This window comes from Salvia hispanica, chromosome 5 (assembly GCF_029641045.1).
Source record: "Salvia hispanica isolate PSC_SH4W2 chromosome 5, Shi_PSC_v1, whole genome shotgun sequence".
Taxonomy (NCBI): domain Eukaryota; kingdom Viridiplantae; phylum Streptophyta; class Magnoliopsida; order Lamiales; family Lamiaceae; genus Salvia; species Salvia hispanica.
This window is the reverse complement of record NC_142696.1, coordinates 4,971,883-4,995,729: the sequence shown is the minus strand read 5'-3', so window position 1 is coordinate 4,995,729 and position 23,847 is coordinate 4,971,883. Positions and strand designations below refer to the sequence as shown.

The window sequence follows — 23,847 nt, the reverse complement described above, 5'->3', positions numbered from 1 at the left end:
TCCATTTGCACTATGTACCCCTCCAGTTATATGCAATAGCCAATCACACGGGAGAGTTAAACCACACTTCACAGATGAACAGAGTTCATCGTGCATTGGTAAATCTTTGCTTGTGCAATATAGCCTACAAATCGCTTGAGAGGTGGTGAAATGCAGGTCTGAAAGATGGTGTTTCGATGAGTTTTACCATGTGTTGGGATGTAGTGTCGAGAGAAATGTTGCAGAGTTGATAGATAAATCAATCATGTAGAGAGGCAATTCACTGAGCAACAAAGAATCAGATTTACACATATAATGGTGCTTTTACATTTACAGGTGCATAATTACACAACTATATAGAGTGTGGATGGCAATGTTCCTTTGCCTTAGACTTAGCTGTGTGACTTGTGCGATATTCTTCTGATCAACGCCTTCTCTCTCGAATTCAGCTCAACAACTGAAGCCCTGCCATTTTTGCTTTCCGTGACTTCTCCTCTCACCTTAAAACTTGGTTCTGGTCTCAACAGATTTGATTTTTCGTGAACTCTGCTGGTGCTAGGCGCGCCTCTCTCTGTCTCATCCGGAGACGCCTGCTTTCTGCAGGCGTTACAGTTTGCTTTCTCATGTTCATAGTAGAGAACCTGCACCACAGTTCTCAGCGGCAGCCGCTCGTTCCTCACAGCATGACCGCATATCTCTGGTGACAGCTTCTGGCAGTCTAAAACTCGACAGAGCTGCTTCTTCTCTGCTTTGCTCAGATTAGGATGCTCCTGCACCAACTCAAAAGAAAACATCGAATTCAATTCGATGAAACAAAAGATGGTTGTTTGTTTGTTTGTTGGTGTAAGAATGAACCTTGAGATAAATGTTGATCGCCTTATAGAGATGGTCGTGGTCGGGGCGTGCGATTCCCGGCAGAGTCTCGGCCAGCGACGTCATTTTCTGAACCGTCATGCCGGCGTCTCTGGCCACCACTTGCAGATAGTAGTCAATGAGCTTCCCAATCTTACATATTGATTTCATGGATTCCCTCTCATCAATGGGGACTTGTCTCTTCCACTGCCTCAGGAAACTCTCCAAAACCGTCTGAATCAGCTCCACATCGTACGAGCTCTCATCACCTGATCGACCAGGAAGCAGCAGCAGATCGTTCAACGTCGCCTCCTCGAGCTGCTGGCCCGCCACCCTCAGCAGCTCGGCTTTCGTTGCAGGCGAAGCTGCCACGACGTTCGCGAAGCTCAGGAGCCTGAGGAGGAACCTGAAGGAGACAGACCCTCTCTCTGCCGGGATGAGGCTCACAACAGTCTCGAGGAGGCGACGCTTGGCCTCGTCTTCTCGAGAAGTGGAGGCCTCGTCATCATCGCGCGCGATCTCTGGCATCCAGCGAGACGCGTAGACGTGGAGAGCCTCCCCAATGAGCTGCGGCTGCAGGGCGTTGGCGGACTTGATGGCCGCAAGGATGCATCGGAACATGTCGACGTTGAGGAAAGATACGTCCTCCGTCCACCAGTCCTTTGGCACGGACTGGTGGCGCCGCGCCTTGTCGTATCCCGGCCTGGTGTAGGTGTAAGACCATGTGACCTTGTTTGGAGGCGTGAGGATCTTGTCGACGATGGAGTCTATGCATCTTCTGACAATGCCGAGGCTCTGAGACCAGTCGAAGAGGCTGTAGGTGCTGTTGAGTGTGACGATGGAGTCTTTCCAGCTTTGGAGGATGCAGGAGGAGAAGAAGGAGTCGAGTTTGATGAGCAAGTTGCCGGGCTCAACGGCCTCGGTCATGCGGAGGAACTTAGCCGCGCAGAGAGACGAGACTAAGTTGTGGGCGCTGAGGTTGATGGTGATGCCGTAGCAGTACTTGGCGCAGAGCTCGAAGGCCTCTTCTCCTCCCGGGATGTCGTGTAGCTCGAGAGTGGCGTCGTCTGCCTCCGAGTAGAGGCGCTGTAGCAGCCCGCACTTGGGGAGAAGAGGGTACTGCAGCTACCCATCACATTTTTGAAGAAGATGCATTCACTTGTGAAAATTGGAAGACTAGACTAATCAAATAAGATGATTGGTCATGGTAATATTTTACCTTGTGGAGAAGATAACTGATGTTGTTTATCTTGATGGTGAGATCACTTGGTACATCAGACATCACAGCCCTCCAAATTAGTGAAAATCATCAGTGTAAAATCCACATTAACAAAACTAAGTGTGTGTATGTAGTCATGTGTTAAGGTACCTAGTTGCCTCCTCGGTGTAGAATGTGTCGGGACGGCTTCCGAGTTTCATGAACTTCATTTTTCGGAGCTGCAACACAAGATCATGAAGGTATTGGCTCACACTGTGACTGTGGGAGAAGACTTGCAGTTAAATTTAAGGCATTTTGTGAAAATTTATTGCTGTATGAAGCCTGCATTCATATAAATGCAAAAAGTTCCTTTTGGAAATCCAGAAAGCAAGCATTATTAAGTGTTGGTGTTTGCTTTTACCTTTTAAGGTAAGCTACTAGAAATTAATGAATTTGAAGCAGTAGCTGATCCGGAGCCAGATCAAAAGGTCATGCTATGCCTGATTACAATCAATTAACAAAAAAAACAAGGATAGGAACTGCTGAATTGATGATGATTGTAGACCTGTAGTCCCAGAAAGAAATTAATTCAGCAAGCAGCTCAACAACACTATTAATGGCACAATAGGATCACTGAAAATCAAGCAATGCAGTTTGACAGCAAACAAGGAGGAATAGTGAAGGAGCAGAAGAAATTAATAATGATAATAATTTTTGTTAGGGAAGATAATAGTACTAAATGCAAAACAGCTACACAAAGTGATTTTTTGATAAATTAAGAAGTTTGTGGTTTTCACATTTGGTTTCCGGAATCTTGGGTGCTTTTGGGAGAGATAGAGAGAGAATAATACTATAGTGCATGGTGAGAAAAAGAAAGCAGACAATGAATGGAACCCAAAATTGCAGAGCATAGAAAAGCATCATGTTTGAATGGCCTCATATATATCCTGTAGTTTAGCTAAAATTGAGCACTATTCTTTTCAATTTTATCAAGGATGGTTGGTATATGTTGTTTTTTTTGCAAAAATCTCCCTTTGTCCATACTGTATTGGAGATAAAGCTGCCTCCCATTCTTCCCTTTTCTCATCATCTTGCTACTATGGCACAACACCAATATCAACATTTTAAAGTGCCTTCACCTTTTATTCTCTTATGCTCAATACATACAATTAGGCATTCTACTTAACTTCCCAATTTACTTTCACATACTCAAATATTATCGCTTCCTAATCATGTTGATCTTATCAATTTATACTCATAAATATGTAGTAAGCAAAGTAGATTATATAAAAACATACCTCAAAACTTGAGCTTAACTCCCAACTCCCACTCCATATAAAATCATCAATTGAGAGTAGCAATGCACATATATATTTCATGCATGTAGAGAGAGCTATGGAAGTTGATTTTAATAGGAAGAAAAGAAAACCCTACCAATACCATACCAATCAGCCACCTATGATGGAAAAAATTTGGACATAAAAAGTGGTGATAGTCAAAATGCTGATCATACTGTAAGCTTCTAAGCTAATGATTATCTACTTGAACATGGAAAAAAGCTAAAGTTAGATGCTACTTAGTAGGTGTAAGCTACATTATTATACATATAGAATTGAGATACACTAAACTTTTGACTCACTTTCATAATAAAACATCCTTTTATACATGGGCTGCGTGTAAATCAATAATGGATGCAATCATCATGATTAATTCATCAATCCATCTCTTTCTAGATTATCTTGTTAACCACAACGTTCCAACTTTACGTGTGATTGAAATTTTTATCTTAAGCATGCAATTCATCAAGTGGGGGTGGTTCAAAAAAAAAGTAAAAGGGGTAGTTAATTATTTTGATTTTTGGAAGAAATGGGGCCATGTAGAAAGATCCTTGGTATGAACAATCAATCTATTCATGATAGTTCTACTCTCCACTAGTTTTGGTTTAGTAGTTGTAGTTCTACTTGTTGTTGGAGTGTTCCTTGTCGGCCACGTGTCTTGTCGGATTTCACAAAATGTTGATTGGACTGGTCGGAGTTGACAATATAAATTGATGCTATTGCTTGGATTAGATGGCCTTGCCCATGACTTGTTGGTGGTTTTGGAGGCCACCCAAACACGCCACTATTTTCCTCACACCAATTTACCCAATTTCATTTTATTAATTAACGCTATCATTGAATTATAATTAGGATATGTCATGTGTATACATGTTAAACCATAATGAGGCATGCAATTGATATAGTTAATTAATTTGGTTAGATACTGTTGACAGGATGGAGTTGATGATGAGGACAATCATCTGAATAACATGCATGCATGATGATGATCATCGCGCATATCATTATACATAGTTTCTCGGTGAGGATTTTGTAATCATTGCTGCTTATTAAATTAATTTAAGTTAGGCCTTTCTTCAAAAAGAAATTTCATGTGTTCTAAATCATACTCTCTCTCTCGCATTCTATTTGGGGTGTGCTCTGATAAAACCACATAATATCTTTTTATAGGACCTGCCATGGTAATGGTTATTGGTTTTGACATCCAGTGAAATAAATTATATTATCCTGCGATACAATTTAAATAACATAGCAAGCCAATAAAATACTTTAAATTTTAGTAGTGAACATTTAGAATTGATGAAAGAAAATAACCCATTCGAAACCAAGTTCCTTATCTTTATCTTTTCATTTAAACTCTGCTATATAACTCGCACTCGCAAAAAAGCACCGAGGTTTCATAATTGATGATGCATTATCCTTGTATTTAATGTTATAATTATAAAAATAAAATAAAAGAGCAAAAGTAGTGATATAAAGGGACAAGGGATGAAAAATTATAACTACAAGTGAAATGAATGATTAAATGTAAAACTTCTAGAACAGTTTAAATGAAATTGTATAACGAATTATTTAAATGCAAGATAGATGCTTATTATGCAAATCTTCGACCCAATCCCATAGTTCACATGACACATATGGTGTGATATTGACGATGGTAATTGCAATCATGGAAGGCTCAAATTCAACAATGTAGCAACGAATTTTTTTGACAAAAACTATATTTCCATAAAATAAACTCGAAATTGAAAAAAAACTTTAGTTCTAAGTTATTTCTTTCTCTCACTTATGTTTTTTTCTCAAAAATTGTCATTCAGAAAAGAAGATGGAAAAGAAAAAGGATGTGTATAATGTAAATTGAGGTTTGAGTTGGAGCCACCACATTTCCAGTGCTGTGCGGAAAAAATTAGCAACGTGGGCTCACACGTCCTTAATCTTAAGATACACATGTCCCATTTCACACAACCAAATATTCCCTTGTTTCCTATTTTCTATTTTCTCTACTTTAATCCTCCCAAACGAAGAATACCATTAATATTTGTCTGAGTAGGTGGATACAAAATTAAATATATGGTTTATTGTTTAGTAATGCACCATGTATCTTCCACAATGAGTAATTTTAACATAGATTTTTAATAATTGCAATTAAATCCCTCCTTTGCACTTATATACTTGTCGTTTGCTAAGCGATGCATATTTTTTAGAATGTTAGTACAAGTTAAATTAGTTATTTCTTTTTTTTTTATTATCTCTATTACTTTTTCTTTCAACTTTGTTCTTTCTCTTATGTTATTCTCCTCTACTTAAGAGCATTAACAACAGGGAGAATCCTCCCAAAAATTCCTCCACCCACATCATCACAACCCTTCCACAACCCTCCAATTTAATTCATTTTAATTGTTGGTGTTTATCAAATATTAAAAAACAAAGTGCAATGAGTTGTAAATATAAAGTAGAAATAAATTTTTTTTTAAAAAATGAAAAATTCGGGATGGCTCGGCGGTCGGCGCGCAATAGGCGTTGTCCTGGTCCCGCTCTCAGCCTAGCCCATGCTCTCAGCGCCCGTGATAGCCCGTCCACAGCTCGGCGGTTGCAATGGGAGCCTTGCCGACCGCCATCCCACAAGGCGGTGGGAAGGCCCCTTTTGTGATGCTCTAAAACCTCGTGCCAAAAAAATGTGAGAGATGGAGGGAGTACTAAATTAGACACCCACAATTTTGTTTCCACTCGGAAGCAAAGGCCACGGCCACCCCCGTGACACCTAGTGCCCTAGTTACAAGTAAGATGATGTCTCAATCTTAATAATCGCTCTAGTAAATTGACTAAATATTTTTCACTTTAAAATTTCCTAGTAAATGAAAACAAACGTAACATATAGGATACATTTAAATTCTCGAAAACCGACAAGTGGCAAAACTTTGGTTTGGCTATTGTTTATCTTTGTGGCTTTTTGATGATATTTGTATTCAAACTTCGGTTGCTTGGTTTGAGGAGATTATTTGGTGAGCGTTACTTTGATATAAGTTGTGTGTCGTGAGATAAGTGGCTCAGGCATGACATTGTTGCGAGGTACTAATATTTTTTGTTTATTAGTTTGATTTTGTTGTTTTTTAGATTATTAGGTGCAATGGCAGATCTACATAAGTGATAGGGAGTCAGGGACATTGGTACCCCAAACAATTTTGATCACTAGCTAAATATATTAGGTATCTTAGATCTTTAATTTATGTAATACTAACTATAGTGTTAGAACAACTGGTCTTGAAATAGGTTGTTGGGTGATTTGGTTTAGGTCTCGAGTTAATTCCTCAAGCTGTTACTTTTTCATGTGCTATTTTCTGTGTAACTTTTAGGTCTTGAGTTCTGGTTTAGGTCTTGAGTTAATTCTCCAAGCTGTTACTTTTTCATGTGCTAATTTTTTTTATAGTATTTTTCAGGTCTTGAGTTCGATTTCTCAATTTCTTACTTTCTTGATACTCATTTCGTCCTGACTTAATTAAGACATTTATATTTTAACATCAAAATTTAGGTAGCAGTGTTTAATTAATTAATTTGTTAATACTTCTTCCGTATTAAAAAAATAGAAACATTTGAAATGACACAGGTTTTAATGCACAATTGATAAAGTAAGTGAAAAGAATTAGTAAAGTAAGAGAGATGAAGAGAAAAAATAGTGAAAGTAAAGTTAGTGGATAGTGGGGATCATTTCCTAAAATAGAAAGATTCTAAAGTTTCTATTTTTAAGGAATGACCCAAAATGGAAATAGTCGTTATTTTTAAAAAACAAAGGGAGTAGTAAACTAAAAGTGAGAATAAAGTAAGAAACAAAAAGAAAAATTATAATAAGAGTGAGAATAAAGTAAGAAAGAGAAAGAAAAAATAAAGTAAGAGAGATAAGAGGCTAAAGTATGAGAGACGAGTGAGTTAATTATTGCCAAAAGAGGAAACGCCTCACTAATGTTGGGGTGCACCAAAAGGAAAACATCTCACTTAGGTTGGGACGTACCAAAAAAGAAAACGTCTCACTTAGGCTGAGACAGGAAGGGGGGTAGAATTATTTTTCTTTTCATGCAAAAAGGGTTGAAACCCCAACTCAAGGGCACCCCACATTCCGGCCCGACAATACTGTGAAGAGTGTTTAATCAGGGTACACAGTACACAGTGTCCCGCTAAGGAGGAGGATCGTAACTCACTGTCCTGCTAGAAGCCCACTTCCCAAAGCCTTATACTCGTGCCTGGGAGATATTGCAACTAAACGGAAGTAGTAGGAATCGATCATTTCCCATTCTTGCAACTCTGCCCCTTTGGAACCAACTGCGTTGCCCCTGTGGGCAAGTATTATTTTTCGTGTAAATCGACTCGATCATCAGATTATAAGTTCATAACCGTAGTACATTCCCGTTTTGGTCGGAACATGTCTACTCATTCTTTTTCTTAAATTTTATTCCAGATAATAAAAGCGGTCTTGAATTAAGAAATAAACTCTAGAAGCTAAAAAAGGGTATATTGAGCAATTGCAATAATCGGGTTCATTTATATTTCCGGTACAATAGATGCTAGCACACATACAATCATACTAAATTCGATGAAATTGTTTGATCTTATAGGGGATCTTCTATAATTTCGCACGTGAGGGGTGATTTCTTGGTTTTGTCCACTCATTAATAACCTGATTACTTTTAGATAATAGTAGATAGAAACAGTGCTTGTAAGGAGGCCTAATAAATCCAAGGAATATAGGTCTGCCCGCCATCCACACCAGAATAAATAAAGTTTTCTGAAAAAACCTGATAGTGGAGCCAAAAAATGATCTTTCGTGTATAATCCTGCATGATCTCGGATGTTATTAGTTCTGGTATGTAGACCAAATAATACAATGCAAGCAAAATCTCCTAGATTCATGGAGATATAGAATAACATACTTCCTCCGTCCGCGAATAGGAGTCCCGTTTTTGCATTTTATTCCGTCCGCGAATAGGAGTCCCGGTTCACTCTTACCATAAATGGTAATAGGGTCCCACATTCCACTAAACTCATTCCACTTGCATTTCATTTAAAACTAATATATACAAGTGAGACTCATATTTCACTAACTTTTTTTCCACCCACTTTTCTTAACATTTTTTAGAACCCGTGCCGCCAAGGAATGAAACTCCTAATGGCGGACAAAGGGAGTATAAGTTATCATGCATGTATATCCATTAATTGAGTCTCCAACAATTGTTTCAATAGTTACATATTCAATTTGACTTATGGACCCCTAGTTTAAAATTTCTGGGTTCGCCACTGATTGAGTGAGCGTTGTCAGATACACCCTCGGTCCCAACCCTCGATCCCAAGGAAGATGATCATTTCCTCAGGCGGCATGTGAATTTATGCAACTTTATTTTTTGTGAGAAGTGGAAAGAGATGGAATAAAGTAGAGATAAAAATATTTTATTTTTAGTAATGAGATATTTTGGTTGGAACAAACTGAAAAGGATAGTGAGTCATCTTCAGTAGAACACAGCGACGAAGCCACACTGGGGCCTGGGGGGCCACTGGGTTATATATATATGCTGGATTATAACACAAAATCAGTGCTAGCGCAGTTGGTCATTGTGGACTTCTTTCATCCGTGTGTTGGTGTTCGAACCCCATGAACCACAATTGCTTTTTTTATTTGTGCAGAGCACTGATATACTTTCTTCACTTGTTATTTATACACACCACTTAAGTTAATTTCTATTCATGTTTTCAATTTATATATTCTTTTTTTTTCTATTTATATATTCTATTCATTTTATAAATTTCCATGGTGATTGGTGGTCACTTTGCAAAACCTTTTTACTTACAATTTTATCATCATACAATTCTTACTTTCACACATCCACATCCTCTGATTAATTTTAATTTTAATTTTAATGCTTATTATTTGTGTCAGTTAACTTTGCAACATTTGATTATTTTAAACAGTAAATATTTTCATAGTTGATAAAATAAATAGTTTTAGACTTCAATAATACTCATTAAGTATGTAAATATTTTATAGTACTAATAAATTTTAAGTTTTAAAATCTACTTGTTAGTCTAAAAAAAATACTATAATCTTTATTCATTTATTTATAATCATCATTGAATTTCATCCTAAAGAGTTCTTATTAAAGATTCATTGAAAACTAATCAAACTTCTCTTATTAAATATTCATAGAAAATTAACCAGTAAATATTGTAAAATTTCATCATTAAATAAATGAAATAAATAATTTATTCTTGTGATATTTAGTCGCCGATAAAAAATATTTGGACCCCCCAACAAAAGTTTTCTGGCTTCGTCACTGGTAGAACAAATGGAGTATATATTTTCCAGCTCATGGTTTTGAATATTTTTTATTGTATATAATAATTTATTTAATAAAATAATACTCCTTCCGTCCCGACTAAGGTGACACATTTCTTAGTCGGCACAAGGTTTTGTTGGTTAATGTGGTTAATTGTAGAAAGAAAAGTCAGTGTGAGTATTAAATAGAGAGAGAAAGAAATAAAGCTGAATATTTAATTGGAGAGAGCAAACATTGGTAAAGAAAGTTTCAAAATATTGAAATGTGTTATTTTAGTTGGAACAAATTAAAAAAGAAAGTGTGTCATTTTAATTGGGACGGAGAGAGTGCTCCATATATCTGCGACGTAAAGTTTATTGTCATTTTCGTAAGTCTGCCTTGGTTACTTTTTCTATTTTGGGTTCATGGTAAATCATTTTCACTAATATTTCATTTATTTTCGTATACTCCCTCCGTCCAAAAAAATAGGACTGCATAAGTTTTGATGAGAAATTTGATAAATTAATAGAGGAGAAAAAACAGGTAGAGTAAAAGAGATACAAAGAAGTAGGTAAAGTATGTGAGAGAAGAAAAAATGGTTATAGTATGAAAGAGTATTTTCATTTATAGAAATAGGATTATCTTTTGTGGACGTTACAAAATGACAAAATGAGACTATTTTCATGAACGAAAGGAGTAGTATTTCTTAAAATTTGCAACTAAGTTAAGAGCATCCACAATAGTGGACTAGCCAACGGCTTAGCCACCGGCGTGCAACTAGGGCGCTTATCTAGTCCGCTATTGCGGTAGGCTAGCCGAGTGGACGAAAAACCAACGCCCTAGAGCTAGGGCGTGGACTAGCACGGTTAGCCGATCGCTAGTCCACTATTGTGGAAGAGCGATTGGCTAGCCGATTTTTTAATCTTTTTTAATATATTCTATTTCTATTTCATTTTTTTTATATTTTTTTTTATTCAATTTATTTTGTTGTTGTTTTTGGGTTTTTTTTTTTTTTTTTTGGGGGTGGGATAGGGCATTGACTATACTATTACTATGTTATTACTTAGCTAGGAATGTGGCTAGGCTATGAGAAGGACATGATGATGGCTAGGCTATGAGAAGGACATGATGATGTGACGAAGGAGTTTTTTTTTTTACTAAGTTATTGCTAAATGCTAATCTGTTTCTAATGTGAATGTTCTAAAACAAGGTCAATATCACATACGAATGAGTAATATTTTGCTGTGGTGATATACCACGTGTAACCCAACAATGATATAGTTCAAATTTAAATTCAACAAATAGAATTGTTGAATTAGAAAAGAAAAGTTTATCAAATATTCCCTCCGTCCCCCATTAAGAGTCACATTTTTCCATTTCGGTCCGTCCCCAATTAAGAGTCACACTTCATTTCTACCATAAATAGTAAGTAGGTCCCACATTCCACTAACTCAACTCACTCACATTTTATTATAAAACCAATATAAAAAAATGGGTCTCACATTCTACCAACTTTTTCAACCAACTTTTCTTTACATTTCTTAAAACCCGTGTCCGGTTAAAGAGTGACTCCTAATAGGGCACGGAGGGAGTATTAGTTTAAAATGTTGTCGTTAGCTCATATGTTGCTTTAAATGTCAAAAGTATCATAATATCGAGAAAAAAATTCTCTATATGTATATGACATGGGAATCTTATTTGATATGCCTTATTAATAATATCTTGCCAAATTAAATGCATAGCACATGTAGCCAAATGATTATAAATTATAATAGCATAATATGATACTCCCTCCGTTCTATAGTAGTAGAGGCATTTCTTTTCGGCACGGAGATTAAGAAAAAGTTGTGTTAGGTGAGTTAAGTAAATGAAGAATAAAGTAGGAAATGAAAAAGGTAGAGAGAATAAAGTAAGAGAGAGTAAAGTAGGTGTGGAAAAATGTGTTGACTTTTACCAAAAAAAGAAATGACTCTACTACTATGGAACGTACCAAAATAGCAAAATGACTCTACTACTATTGAACGGAGGGAGTAGTATTTTAGGAAAAATTTTATAATTCCCATATACAATATATACAACCACATACGCACACAATACGTAAAATTATTAATTGTTCATTTCAATTGAAAAAGTTATCATTTAATGCCATTGATATTTGATAAGCTCACTCTTTTTGTATTATGCTTTTTTCTTTGTTTTTTTTACTTGAGTATATATTTATTCATTTTTTATACTTCTATCACATAAATTTCTAGAATCGTATGTATAAAAATCTGATCTTTTTTTTAGTCAAGTAAATATATTATTCACCATATTTATAATTTATTGGTTATTATATCTTCATATATGTTTAATTTTATCTTCATTATTTTATAGTTATTTTTTACAGTTGTATCTATAAATTAAAGACGACATATTTCTGACTAGTAATTTTACCTTCTTAGATTTATAGTTGATGTTTCTTTATCAAGATAACTTATTTAAGTCGTAAAAAATAAGATTGTAACCCTTAATTTGAATAACCCATTAAATAATAGTAGTATTTTAATTTTTTTAAATTCATAATATATTGTCCAGTATAAAATCCATCTGATCATTTTATTAATTAACTATCTTAATTAATATTTTAACTTAACATTCAGTATATAGTTTATGCGTAATGATTAAAAAAATAGAAGTATGTAGGTTCATTATCTAATGCTTATAACACTCTAATCCAAAATCAAGATCAAATCTCCATCCTCAGATTTTAAAATGAGTGGATGAGATTAAATCTTACGAATCTCAATAAATAGTAGACAAAATATCAACAAAAGGGTAATATCGTCATTATATTATCATATGATAATTTTCGTGAATGTTTTTTTATATCAACATAGTGTATTATAAATATCAACAATATGACATAAGAATATCAACACTAGTACAAGAAAATATCAACACATATTTATTGAGATTTTTACATTGTTTTATTGAGATTTTTTGATGTATTTGTTGATAAAAATCTGGTTATCAACATTTACGAAAACTAAAATAAAAAATATCAAATTTCATCATTCGAACGTCGTCGGAACATATGCAATTGAGATTTCGTTGGAATCCTTATAAAATTATCCTTAATTTGATATATTTTTTGCAAAAAAATATTTAAATCGAGAGAGTTACGTAAATTTAAAGTTTTAAGATGATTTTAATGAAAAGGAATTCACATTAATACCCTCTAATTTTATTTATTAATTTTCTTAATCAAAAATATAATCCATATGACATTATTTCAACTACTAGATCTTCTAATCTAATGGCTAAGATTTAGTCTTAGTTTGGGATTGCTAATTAGTTAGCAATTGATCACTCCTCGTACGTTGTATACTCATTCGTATAAAAAAAAGATAAATATTCCCATAAAATAAATTAATATAATTTATATTTATATATCCATATAAAAGAATAACAATTAATAAATTGGTGGTGCAATATGATAATCATTTTAGTGCACTATGATAATAATTTTATATATGGAAACTATTAAAATATCCTTAAAACACGTGATATACATGGACTTCGGAATTCTTTTCAAACAGGATGTCACGCGCAAATTTGAGAGAGTATCTTAATTGCACAAATGCAAAAATAGTGTCTTTATTGCTACAATTAAAATTGTTGAAATGTGTTTCACTATTTATCGATTAATTACTATGCAATTCTGCGCACGTTGTGAAGAAAGCCCAAACTTGTAGTTACGAACAATTTTTATTTTTTTTTATCATTATAAATCAATCTTGAAATAATCTAAAAGGAATAACGAGGGTTGCAGTCAAAAGTATAAGAGAGAGATAATTATTGTTCCGAGCTTCCAATATGACAGGGAGCCCAATCAACTTCAATTGACAATGAAATTTATGAGATTATTGCAATTTGCAATCGGTTTATACATGGAGACTCTAGTTGAACGAATGGACACCACTGATTTTTCATGAAAATCATGTACCACCACTCTCATAACAGTCCAAACCACCACCATTCCATAATTGAGAATGATATTCCACACAAAGTGATTAAGTTTGGCATATTTCAACTCACCATGCTTCTATTTTCTATTACTATAAATTTCCAGTTTAGATACATTGATATTTAACTTACATTTTCTTGCAATACCCATTTCAAGAATATTCTTTTCTTTGGCTGTATCTCATATAAATGTTAAATGTGCAGAAACAAAAATAACACACGTTATAATTAGTAGTATTGTTATAGCTTTCTAAGTAGTGACATTTTTGCCACAAAAACACTGCTTGTTACAAGAGAACAACTAGTACTATTCTGAAAACTTTAATTGATTTTGCTGTGTTATTTGCAATAACAAGGCTAGTAACTGGGCATACCATGAAGTCCTCGACGGTGACTTAGAAGGAAAAAAGAGTGCAAGATTTCAATGAATTCCAAATAATGTTAGGGCCGTTAGGGGCAAGCAGGACTGGTAACGAAGCCCTTATCGCATATATATAACAAGAAATTGGTGACAGTAAAAAACTGAATATGCCCTTGAATTTCTTAAATTCAGAGTCCTGGCTATATTCTAGCATGAGATGCTTGCTTTGAGAAAAACCTCCAACTTGTACAAGAATTGATCAAAGAGATGTAATCATACAACAAAAGAGAATTCCGTATATAACAAAAATAGTGTTCTTGCAGGAGAACAATTGGAACTCAAAAAATAAGCATTCTATTTAGCCAAGTAGATCATCATCATTGCTGACTAAAGTAGTTTTAGATCCAGAGGCATATACTAGGACAAGCTTCCTACTACCTGGTTTATGCATAAAGATAGTCATACTCATACATACCACCACTCTTGGCATGTTATCTAACCTTTTCTTTTTTGAATTAAAATACATCAACTTTGAGATTTCTAATTTTTCAGCCCATGACAATTTTCAATCAAATAAAATTATTTTGATATGAATATTAGTTTATATTTATTGAAATTTAATAAGAACAATAAAAAAGTAATTTAAAAGAATTGTTACTTAGATTAATGAGTTCACTACTGAGGTTGTTTGAATCTTGCACCCAATATACTTTGATTGAATATTGAGCATTGAATAAAAACTGTTGATGTGGTACGCTTGATTTAAAAACGTATTAGCTTTTCTGTATCTCGATTTGTGTAACTTGGATAAAAGAAAGATAATTTTATCATCTACTGAAGTTGTAGCCAAAATGTTTTAGTTTTGAACTTACATTTACATTAGAATTAAGTTCAGCAGATTATACTTATTTATCAACATATTTATCTGATTAAGTTAAACCTATATTAAGTATATGTATTCTCAAGCACTGAGAAGAATACAAACAGATGGTGTTATGGAAAAAAAAAGGTCTATTGACTTAAAATTTCATGTTGATGGTTAAAAGTTGGACTGATATTTTACTAGTAATCAATTAATCCATATGAGAATGACACAATCCATATATTGTTACGCATTATAAATCTACAAAATCATGCAAACCCGGGCAAGTCAACTAAATAATGACACAAGTATTAAAAGTAAAAAAAAAAAACTAAATTATGACATAACGGTCTATAAATAGATCGATAATAAAAATTACTAATAACAGGCATATATGACTATTGTTATAAACTGAAGAAAGAATGGAAGTTTCACAATAAAGGGGAAAAGGGTGAGTATCATTTGTTCATATATAGTATATAGATATCTTACGTTAGAAATCAATTGAAAAAATACATTTACCGTCCACTGAAGTTGTAGTCAGGACGGTCATGATAAGCTGTATGATGGTCGTATAAGTAAAATTCAAACCAGAATGCAGAAGAACTAAACGGATCGCCTCCATCGCAATTGGGCCATGGTACATCACTGACCGAGTCATTAGGGAGTTTAAGATTTTTAATTTGTTGACGACATCTTTTTCCCAAATCCCCTTGAAGATCGAGATGAAAACATCTTCGGATGTCAAGTGATTCAAGGCGTGGGCAACCATTAAGGATGGCTTCAAGTCCTTTATTTCCAATCCAATGTGCAAAAAGCTGAAGATGCTGCAGATTAGGCATGCTTTTGCTGATTGCGAGAGCAAACAAATTCCTTAAGTTTTGTAAAGTAATATTGTGATAAATATTCGGGAACACGCACTTAAATCCGTTGCATGAGAATGATTTCAACATTGGGCAAGCTTTGCCAATAACTTCAATGTCGCTAACATCAATTCCTGGTCTAATAGTAAGGTGCAATTCTTCCAATACTCCAAGTTTTGCAATCGTTCTACGTGCACCATATCCGGATATGAAAAAACAAGTTCCAAGTTTGAGGCGTTTGAGATTCGGTGATCTGTCAAACAACAAAAAATTCGATACTGCCTACTTCAACATTAACACTAACTAACAAAAATAGCTTATTTACTTACCGTTGGACGATGTAGTCCAAGAGTGCATCATCGCCAAAGTACTGAATGGTGAGGTCGACCAATTGTCCCTGGCTACGATCCACTGCACGACGGCACATGACATTGTACTCGTCATTGAAAACTCCCTGCCTAGGGTTGGAGAAATCGATGACTCGCCACAAGTCAGGATCCTTGGAAACCTTCCACCATGTAATACACACTTTCTGTGCACTTTTGAGGACACCCTCCGCCCCCAGCCTCTGCAGAATATTGGCAGTCACATCCCCGGGCAGTTCGATCCACGGGGCTGAAGAGGATGAAGCAACGACCGGAATTTTGGTCTGGTGCAGGAGAACGTTGGCTCGCATCCACTGGAGCCACCTTGAAGCATTGCCTGACCAGCATATACGAAGTAAGCGGGCTTGCTCATGGAGAGGAGTGCCATAGAATTCGAAGAAATCGTAGATGTGGTTAAGGCAGCCTGCAGGGGGGTCGTTGCCATCGAATTTAGGGATTGGGGGGCCTTGGAAAGAACCAAAGTGGGGAGGGTTGATGGTGATGAAGAAGAGAGGACTAGGTCTAGGAGATGGAAAGCGAGTGATGGAACGCGGTAGAGGAAGGACATGAGGGTTGTTTTTGAGGGGAGTGAAGTGATACAACGAGAATAGCTCATCAAACGGTGGCGTGAACGGAGATGGTGGAAATGCTGGAAAAGTAGGCTTGGGGGAATATGAGTTGGACATGGCGGAAGATGAGTAAGGCGGCGGCGGATACACAATTACTTATAGTATATAGTTGCAAAATTTGTGTTGAAGAGAAGATATGCTATCAGAAACATCCGGATGTTTGTTAAAAGATATGAAAATCCAATAATAACTATTCATTTAAACAAAAACAATATACAAGTAATACCATCTATATATAAATATATTAAACAAAATAAATTTAACATTCCAAAATCTTGCAACGTAACTATGTCAGGCGAAAATGATTAGAAATACAGACAAATTAGAGAGCATAAACATGTGATAGTATCACAAATGAGATTAGAGTTGCAGCCAATTAGCGAACCCGAAATGTGGTGATGCTGAGCGTGAGCTATCTGTCAAACGTATATACACCCGAACGAACGGAGAAGGCGGCTCAGTCGTCCCCGTCTCCTCATAAGCGACAGTCATTTAATATATGAGATCTATCTATGTCCCTGAAACGTATTCCTTCTCCAGCACACTGAACATGACCTTGAGGCGATCCTGCAGATTTGAGACGATGTTTTTGGTGATCCGTTTCTGATGCCTCGTGTATTTCAACCATGCTATCCCAAAGTATACTTGAATGCTGCACCCTACGGATCTTGAAGGCAGGTCTTCAACCTGATACCTCAAGTGAAGCTGCAAACGAGTCAAGAGGGAACCAAATGCATCTAGAATCGGACAAGAGCAGAAAAACGGGTGTAGTGTGCTTACCGTGAAATAGTCACCAAGTGGAATTCCGTGGAGAGTCATGATCTCCTCTATGAGCCACCCCTGTTTTCCAGAGAGGCGGGATTTTTGTTGCGTGCTAGTCACTTCACCTCTATAGCGGGATATTCGTTTATCGAATTTGTAATAAAGCTGTCTCTGATACACGTCTGCCTTCTCGGACTCCCAAGGACTGTGAGTGTAGTTCAGGCATCCAGTTCTCTCCATCACCCTTCTGTCGATTTCACTCCCTCTGAACAACTCCATAAAGAAACTCGTCTGAAGTGAAGAAGCACAAGTCAGTTGCAAGTTTAGAGAAAGGAAGGAAGGAATGAGTCGGTAAGGGGGTAGATACTCACCGGAAGAGATAGTATGGAAGAATAAACCATAGACATGTTAACATCCTCAACTCCCAGGAAAGATCCACTCTCCTCAGTTCGCAGGCTTTTGGCTTCAGATTCTTCGTCTACTGCTTGACTCTTAGCCTCAACTTCCTCGTCCGTAGCTGGGAGATTTTTGGCTAAGGCTTCCTCTTCGACAGCAGTGTTGGCTTCGGATTCTTCATCTGCAATCTGCACCTTCTGTTCAGGTGTCAAGGCTCTTGCCTTCCACAGAGCCATAATTGTTCTGACACAAAAAATTAAGTTTGGCAATATTATGTATTGAACGATTGAAAATAGAAAAGAAGCGAACAAACACTTCCGGAGAAGAAGAAAAATAACATTCCAAGATTAGTAGAATGGGAAGTGATTAAAGGAGGATGTAAGGTAGCATCACTCTCAATAGTAGACACTTTACAAATAATGTCGAGTGTACAAAAGTAACTCATTTATTCTTGAACATACCTGTGGGCAACATTGTAGGACACAAACGAATGAAAATGAAACTTCAGCCTGCCTTCGTCATCCTGTGTCCTTGCTCCATGCCGTGCATCAAAGCCTTTTCCGGGCCACAGTGTGATGATTATGATCGGGCTGCCCATTGATGACAGTGTAGGAGGTATGACTTGAATGTCTTCTATATCTTCCCAGAGAAAGAAAAACTTCGTCTTGTGACCAAATAGATCTGCATGAAACCCAATTATTCTCGCTGACAGAAATAGACGGCCCTGGAATGAGGATTAGCACAAATCAGTAACTAGCATACATTAGTCTGGAAAAGGATTAAGGACTTAAGCACCAACACGAGCAATCCATATATATACCTGGAGAGGCATTTTCCGCTTCAAATGACAAGAAAAGTCGTTGATGAGAAACTCCTCAGGAGGTAATGCAAAAAGCTTCTGGAAAGCCGAATTTGTTTGAGGAGAACGCAATCTTATCTGCAAAACAGGAGCATGCTGTTTAACAAGCTCAAAAGGAGGGGGGGGGGGGAGTGCACAAAAGTGCTACCCCATTTTTGAAGTGAATCTGCAGCGATAGAAGTCATTACCTTCTTGCCCACTTCCTTTTCCATCTTCGTTATATAATCTTTAACGACATTGCTACCCTTGTTATTGTTCAAGAAGATTCTCAAATGTAATTTCGACTGGCATGCCTGAGCCAGCTTCCCTTCTAAAGGAATCCAGATGTCAGACAGATCCGTAATATTAGATTTTAGGAAATTTATTTCAGCACGTCCAAGTGATGTTGCATCATCAAAAGGGCCATCAAAATCGAAAACATCCACTTCCAGAACAGATGGAGGTTCATTCATTGCATCAAATTCAAAAATTTCTGCAAGCAACTGACAATGTCAATGATGGGCCCCATTCCAACACATTCATGTATAAAACACCAGTCGACTTCTTCAATCTTGGCAAGAAATATGATAATTTACCAGAAAAACAAAAACAAAGGTACACATACCATTCCAATGAGGTTTTGATTTCTGAAACTTGATCGAGCTGGTTCTCGTCTTCCCATTGCAAGTGAACACCACATAAGGATCAGAGTACCCACTAGAATCAACAGCTGCCAAATTGCTCCCTTCAACTAAGGCAACAGTGAGCAGCCAGCCATCCCCTTGTGCTTTAATTCCATGATCACTACCTATTAAATGATTAAATGAATCAGAGAAACAAGTTAGTTGGACCAACTTTGAGAGCCAAAACTTGGCATATAAATAAGATGATAAATCAAACTAAATTTGAAGAATTTCTAGATAAGCCATGATGCTTTTGGATTCAGATGCATGGTGCTTACTATGATGGCATTTAACTAAGATTCTTCTAGTACATATATATACGAATCATGCCTTGTTGGATGCACAATTCTAAATTAGATTACCTTTTTGCACTCTGGCCTGCATAAAGCGAGACATAAACTCCAGGACCCGTTTCCCTTGCAGAACCAATACACAGCACACTATCACTTCACCAATAGAATCGGGCAAGTCTAAACCAGCAAATTCAAGACCCTGAATTGTGCTAGGCATAGCCAGCCATATATGTGTGAGCACATATAAACCCATCAAAAAGGTCGAAGCAACCGTGAAATTAGCAAAGTACTGAACAGCCAATTTCCAGTCAGACTGAGGCTCCACCTGAAGAGATGCCAAAAGCTGGTCTTTCTCAGAACCTACATCTTGAAGATCAAGCGGTTTCACATTTTGAGACAGCAGCTTGTCATACTGTTTAAAGCTATCCTTTATACCTTGTCTCGCTCCACCTTCAATCATACTTTTCATCATTGTGCTCTGCAAAAAGTTCACTCGCCAAGACACTTCCAATCGAGAAGACTGCTCTCCTGATGGCTGCTCAGGCCCGGGAGTAATGCAGTAGAGCACTTCTACCTTAAAAGATTTCCCATACGGAGCATCTGGAGTGCTCACACTGGATAGAACAGCGAAGGCCTTAGTATCAGCTTTCAAATACGTGTGCTCCTCTATGGCTTTCAAAGCTTTAATCAATTTACTCGGTGCTTTAGTATAACAAACCACTCTTTTTAGGCTCTCGCCATTATTTTCATATTTCCAGGGCCCTATTTCAAGATCTGTAGATCCCTCTAAGTCTGCAAAGGTCTTCAAAAATTCAGATTCTGGTGAAAAGAGTAACGAGTTCAACTCCCGATGCGGTATTGCATACAACTGGTCTAGAACAACCCCACCAGGTAAACTAGTAGGAGCTTCACCAGCTGGATCTCGCATCTCTATACTTTTCATCATTTCATCAAAATCAACCGATGAATTTTGCTCTTCGGGATTGTTCTGCGGAACCGCGAAATCCATACCTTCCGCTACATCAGATGCATCACTAGGATCAACAGAACTCACAGAAGCTGAATCAACATTCTTATTGAAGATTTGTGCTATCCGCCCAGCTAATGCCGATGCATTCCATTTGTCCTCCTTTTGGGGTGCAACTTCTTCCGATCTCATAGGCGAGGGAACCCAAAGAGGGGAAGATCTTGAAGGCGTATCACTCGGCGTATCAGCATACTTTCTTGGCAGTGTTACAGGATCATTCACAGGTGGCACATCAAGTAATGTGTTATTTTGTGAGAAACAAATCGTCAGAAGAATCTCGCCTGTAATCGGGCAAAGCATTTAACAATCAGGAGAATACACACCACAGCCACATCAAGACTTCCACACCACCAAACAACAATCAGTACTTGCAGAAAATGCAGTTGGCAATGGTCACAAGCTATACTATTCATTCCACAATAGCAAGAAGTGGAACTATTCATTCATATAGAAAGCAACTAATCAAGTACTATAAAATTGAAGTCCAACTAAAATCATAGCATACAAAACAAAGTGAACATAGAAAGAATAATACCACAATCCTTGTTCTTGGCCTTCTTGGTTTTGGGCTGCAGCGTGTACCAGGCAGTGCCGAGGGACTTGTCTTTAGCATCCAAAACCTGAATGATGGGCACTTTGATCTGCCCAACGAAATCATCATTGAAGTACTTGTCCTCATCCAAAACAGTTATAAGAAGCTCTTCTTTCAAGTCATCAACTTTGAATATGAACTCCTCACACCACGAAGGATTCAAGCACTTCTTCACAACTTTACTCCTAAACCTCTGCCTCCCTAACTGCAGTTTCACATACGGATCGCTGAATCCATTTGGGTCGAGCGCCGGTATGTTTTTTGCTTCGATTACTCGCACTAATAGCTTCATCTCTACCTCAAAATCAGTGCGAGGGTTTCTTCAGTTCATCAAAGAATAGAACGAAAACAATGCCTCAGTGTCGAAACAATCAATCAATAATTAATCCGATCAACGAAGAGTATACGCATTCGTTTCTCGAAAACAGAAAACCGGTTACCACATTGCGGAATCACGGAAAAAATGAACTTTGTAGAAACTGAAATCTATGTAAGCAGTATAAATGAAGCAAAGAGACGAAACGAGTCAATAAAGGGACCAAGAAAAAACGAATCTTGGAGCAAAAACCTCTAAAAAGAATGAATAATGAAATGGAAGTGGCAGCTAAAAGAGAGTCTGGAATAAAGCAGAAGTAGCTAATGATTGATGGATCGATAAATCTGAAGGAGGAGAAGTGATTGGATAGATATTAAAAGCCCAGGAAAACTCTGTGATCGAATTTGTTGGATCGTGGACTCCACCGCTTCGCTATCAGGAGATGAGAGAGGGAAATTTAGTTGGAAAAAAATGGAAGCAACGCAGACTTTTCAATTGATGGACTCCTTTATTCAATTGATGCTGCGCGTCACTTGTTAGACTCATTGACTTTTTTACCAAAAATATATTTATATTCAATTTATCAACTACTACTATTTCGTTTTTAGAAATTCATGTTCTCTCTATCTTGACACAAATCTAGTTCATTTACAGTAATGTACGTAGTTAAAAACTACTTCATTTAGGCTTAGAATCATGAAGGAAGATTAATTGCTGGTTGGTCACTTGTCAAATAGTAACATCCAATCCTACTTGGACATAAATGTTTAACATGTGGTTTATTGCAAGTATTCCATGACATTGCGTGATGAAAATTCTTAAGTAGACTTAAACTAAATGCTTCTCAAAAGTGAATAAAGGACTATAAAGTATTCTATCATAATTATTTGATAGTGTTAATCGATAATAAATAAGGACCTGTTGGATTATGAAGAGAAAATCCGCCGCCGCAAATTAATAGTTAATTCTCTTAACTTTGTTTGGTAATTGTTCCAAAACATTCAATAATAGCATTTGACTCGTAATATGGACAAGATAATACTCCATAGTTTGAATGACGTTGCATAACTGCTATTTTCGTATTTGAAATCATTTGAATAATCTATCTATAAATATATAAAATGAGAGTTTTAGTGATATTTACCAGAATGCTATTTAAATTAAAAAATTATATTAAATTAAAAATGTAATATTAAATGGAAAGATAGTGGGAGGTTTCATTATAGTTAACGGCTAATGTTGGCATGAATCAAAATTAAGTTATTGATTTGCAGAGGCAAGCGATCGAGTGGGAGAACGGGGAAAGGATGACTACAATTGCAAGTGAGTGTTCGCCTTGAATTTCGGTTGAATTTGTGTAGATTTAGAGGGTTTTGCATTCCTTTTTTGTTGATCTTATTTTTGTGGGTACGTGATTCTAAATTTTGCAGTTACATCAAGGATTAAGTGCATAATATTTAGCCTATAAATATGTCATTTAAAGGTTGGATATCCACACATACCTACTTACCTTATAGAACTCAAGCATATTATTTTTGGTCTTACTATAGGAGGAAAGCTTGATGTCATGTAACCATTCCACTCTATACTAAGTGATTTCATTATTTTAAGGCTTCCTCAATTTATTTGGTTGACTAATTTTGTTTTTTTTATTATATTTTCGTTCATTTTCATTTTAATAATTATATATGATTTAATGTTTAAATATTATATTATGTGATTTATTTATTATGCTTTAATGTTGATTTGTATAGATTTTTTATTCTCATATAACTAATATTCTTACTCATATTGTTCATTGTTAATATTGATTCTAATTTTATTTAATTAATTTAAAATTAAAAGTTAATATTTTAAAAATATGTTAATCTGTGCATAACAGGCGTGATACTAGTTCAATTTAAAATTAGAGTAACTGTTTCTAAATGAGTAGTATTAGCTGAGAAGTTCAACCTAAACTAACCTAGGAGGAAATACTTACATCGATATTTAAGATTCATGTCTGCCATAAAAACAAAATGGTTGACTGACTTGTATAAAATTGAATGAACATTAAATAGTTTCATTTTATATTTGTAAGTAGAAAGCGCGTCGTGAATGACTGAGTCACTTAAACCTAAGAATACAAATAAATGGGGGCTGCTGAAGCATATGGAAAATGTCAATATCTTACGACTTACAGCCCAG

The 23,847-nt window shown here is 36.2% G+C and overlaps 3 protein-coding genes across 9 annotated transcripts; all 3 read right to left on the bottom strand.

Moving 5' to 3' along the window:
- Positions 1-245: 245 nt before the first annotated feature.
- LOC125188430 (Phototropic-responsive NPH3 family protein) lies at positions 246-3,604 on the bottom strand. Of its 6 annotated transcripts, none has more exons than XM_048085265.2 (6): positions 3,328-3,604; positions 2,451-2,594; positions 2,201-2,371; positions 2,051-2,120; positions 835-1,956; positions 246-749 (listed from the first exon to the last, which is right to left on the bottom strand). In XM_048085265.2, exons 3-6 carry the CDS (start codon positions 2,257-2,259, stop codon positions 372-374), a joined length of 1,629 nt encoding a protein of 542 aa, XP_047941222.1. In that variant the 5' UTR covers positions 2,260-2,371; positions 2,451-2,594; positions 3,328-3,604; the 3' UTR covers positions 246-371. The 6 variants fall into 6 exon arrangements, with proteins under 6 accessions (XP_047941222.1, XP_047941223.1, XP_047941221.1 ...); XM_048085266.2 differs by having other exon boundaries at positions 2,201-2,308; XM_048085264.2 differs by having other exon boundaries at positions 2,201-2,268.
- Positions 3,605-15,340: 11,736 nt separating this feature from the next.
- On the bottom strand, positions 15,341-16,882 carry LOC125189964 (putative F-box/LRR-repeat protein 9). Its single transcript, XM_089058925.1, has 2 exons — positions 16,089-16,882; positions 15,341-16,012 (listed from the first exon to the last, which is right to left on the bottom strand). Exons 1-2 carry the CDS (start codon positions 16,808-16,810, stop codon positions 15,415-15,417), a joined length of 1,320 nt encoding a protein of 439 aa, XP_088915051.1. The 5' UTR covers positions 16,811-16,882; the 3' UTR covers positions 15,341-15,414.
- Positions 16,883-16,967: 85 nt separating this feature from the next.
- LOC125188638 (C2 and GRAM domain-containing protein At1g03370-like) lies at positions 16,968-22,129 on the bottom strand. Of its 2 annotated transcripts, none has more exons than XM_048085606.2 (9): positions 21,288-22,129; positions 19,795-21,033; positions 19,375-19,557; positions 18,959-19,242; positions 18,732-18,848; positions 18,373-18,635; positions 17,887-18,154; positions 17,534-17,806; positions 16,968-17,458 (listed from the first exon to the last, which is right to left on the bottom strand). In XM_048085606.2, exons 1-9 carry the CDS (start codon positions 21,634-21,636, stop codon positions 17,264-17,266), a joined length of 3,171 nt encoding a protein of 1,056 aa, XP_047941563.1. In that variant the 5' UTR covers positions 21,637-22,129; the 3' UTR covers positions 16,968-17,263. The 2 variants fall into 2 exon arrangements, with proteins under 2 accessions (XP_047941563.1, XP_047941565.1); XM_048085608.2 differs by having other exon boundaries at positions 16,968-17,440.
- Positions 22,130-23,847: the final 1,718 nt, after the last annotated feature.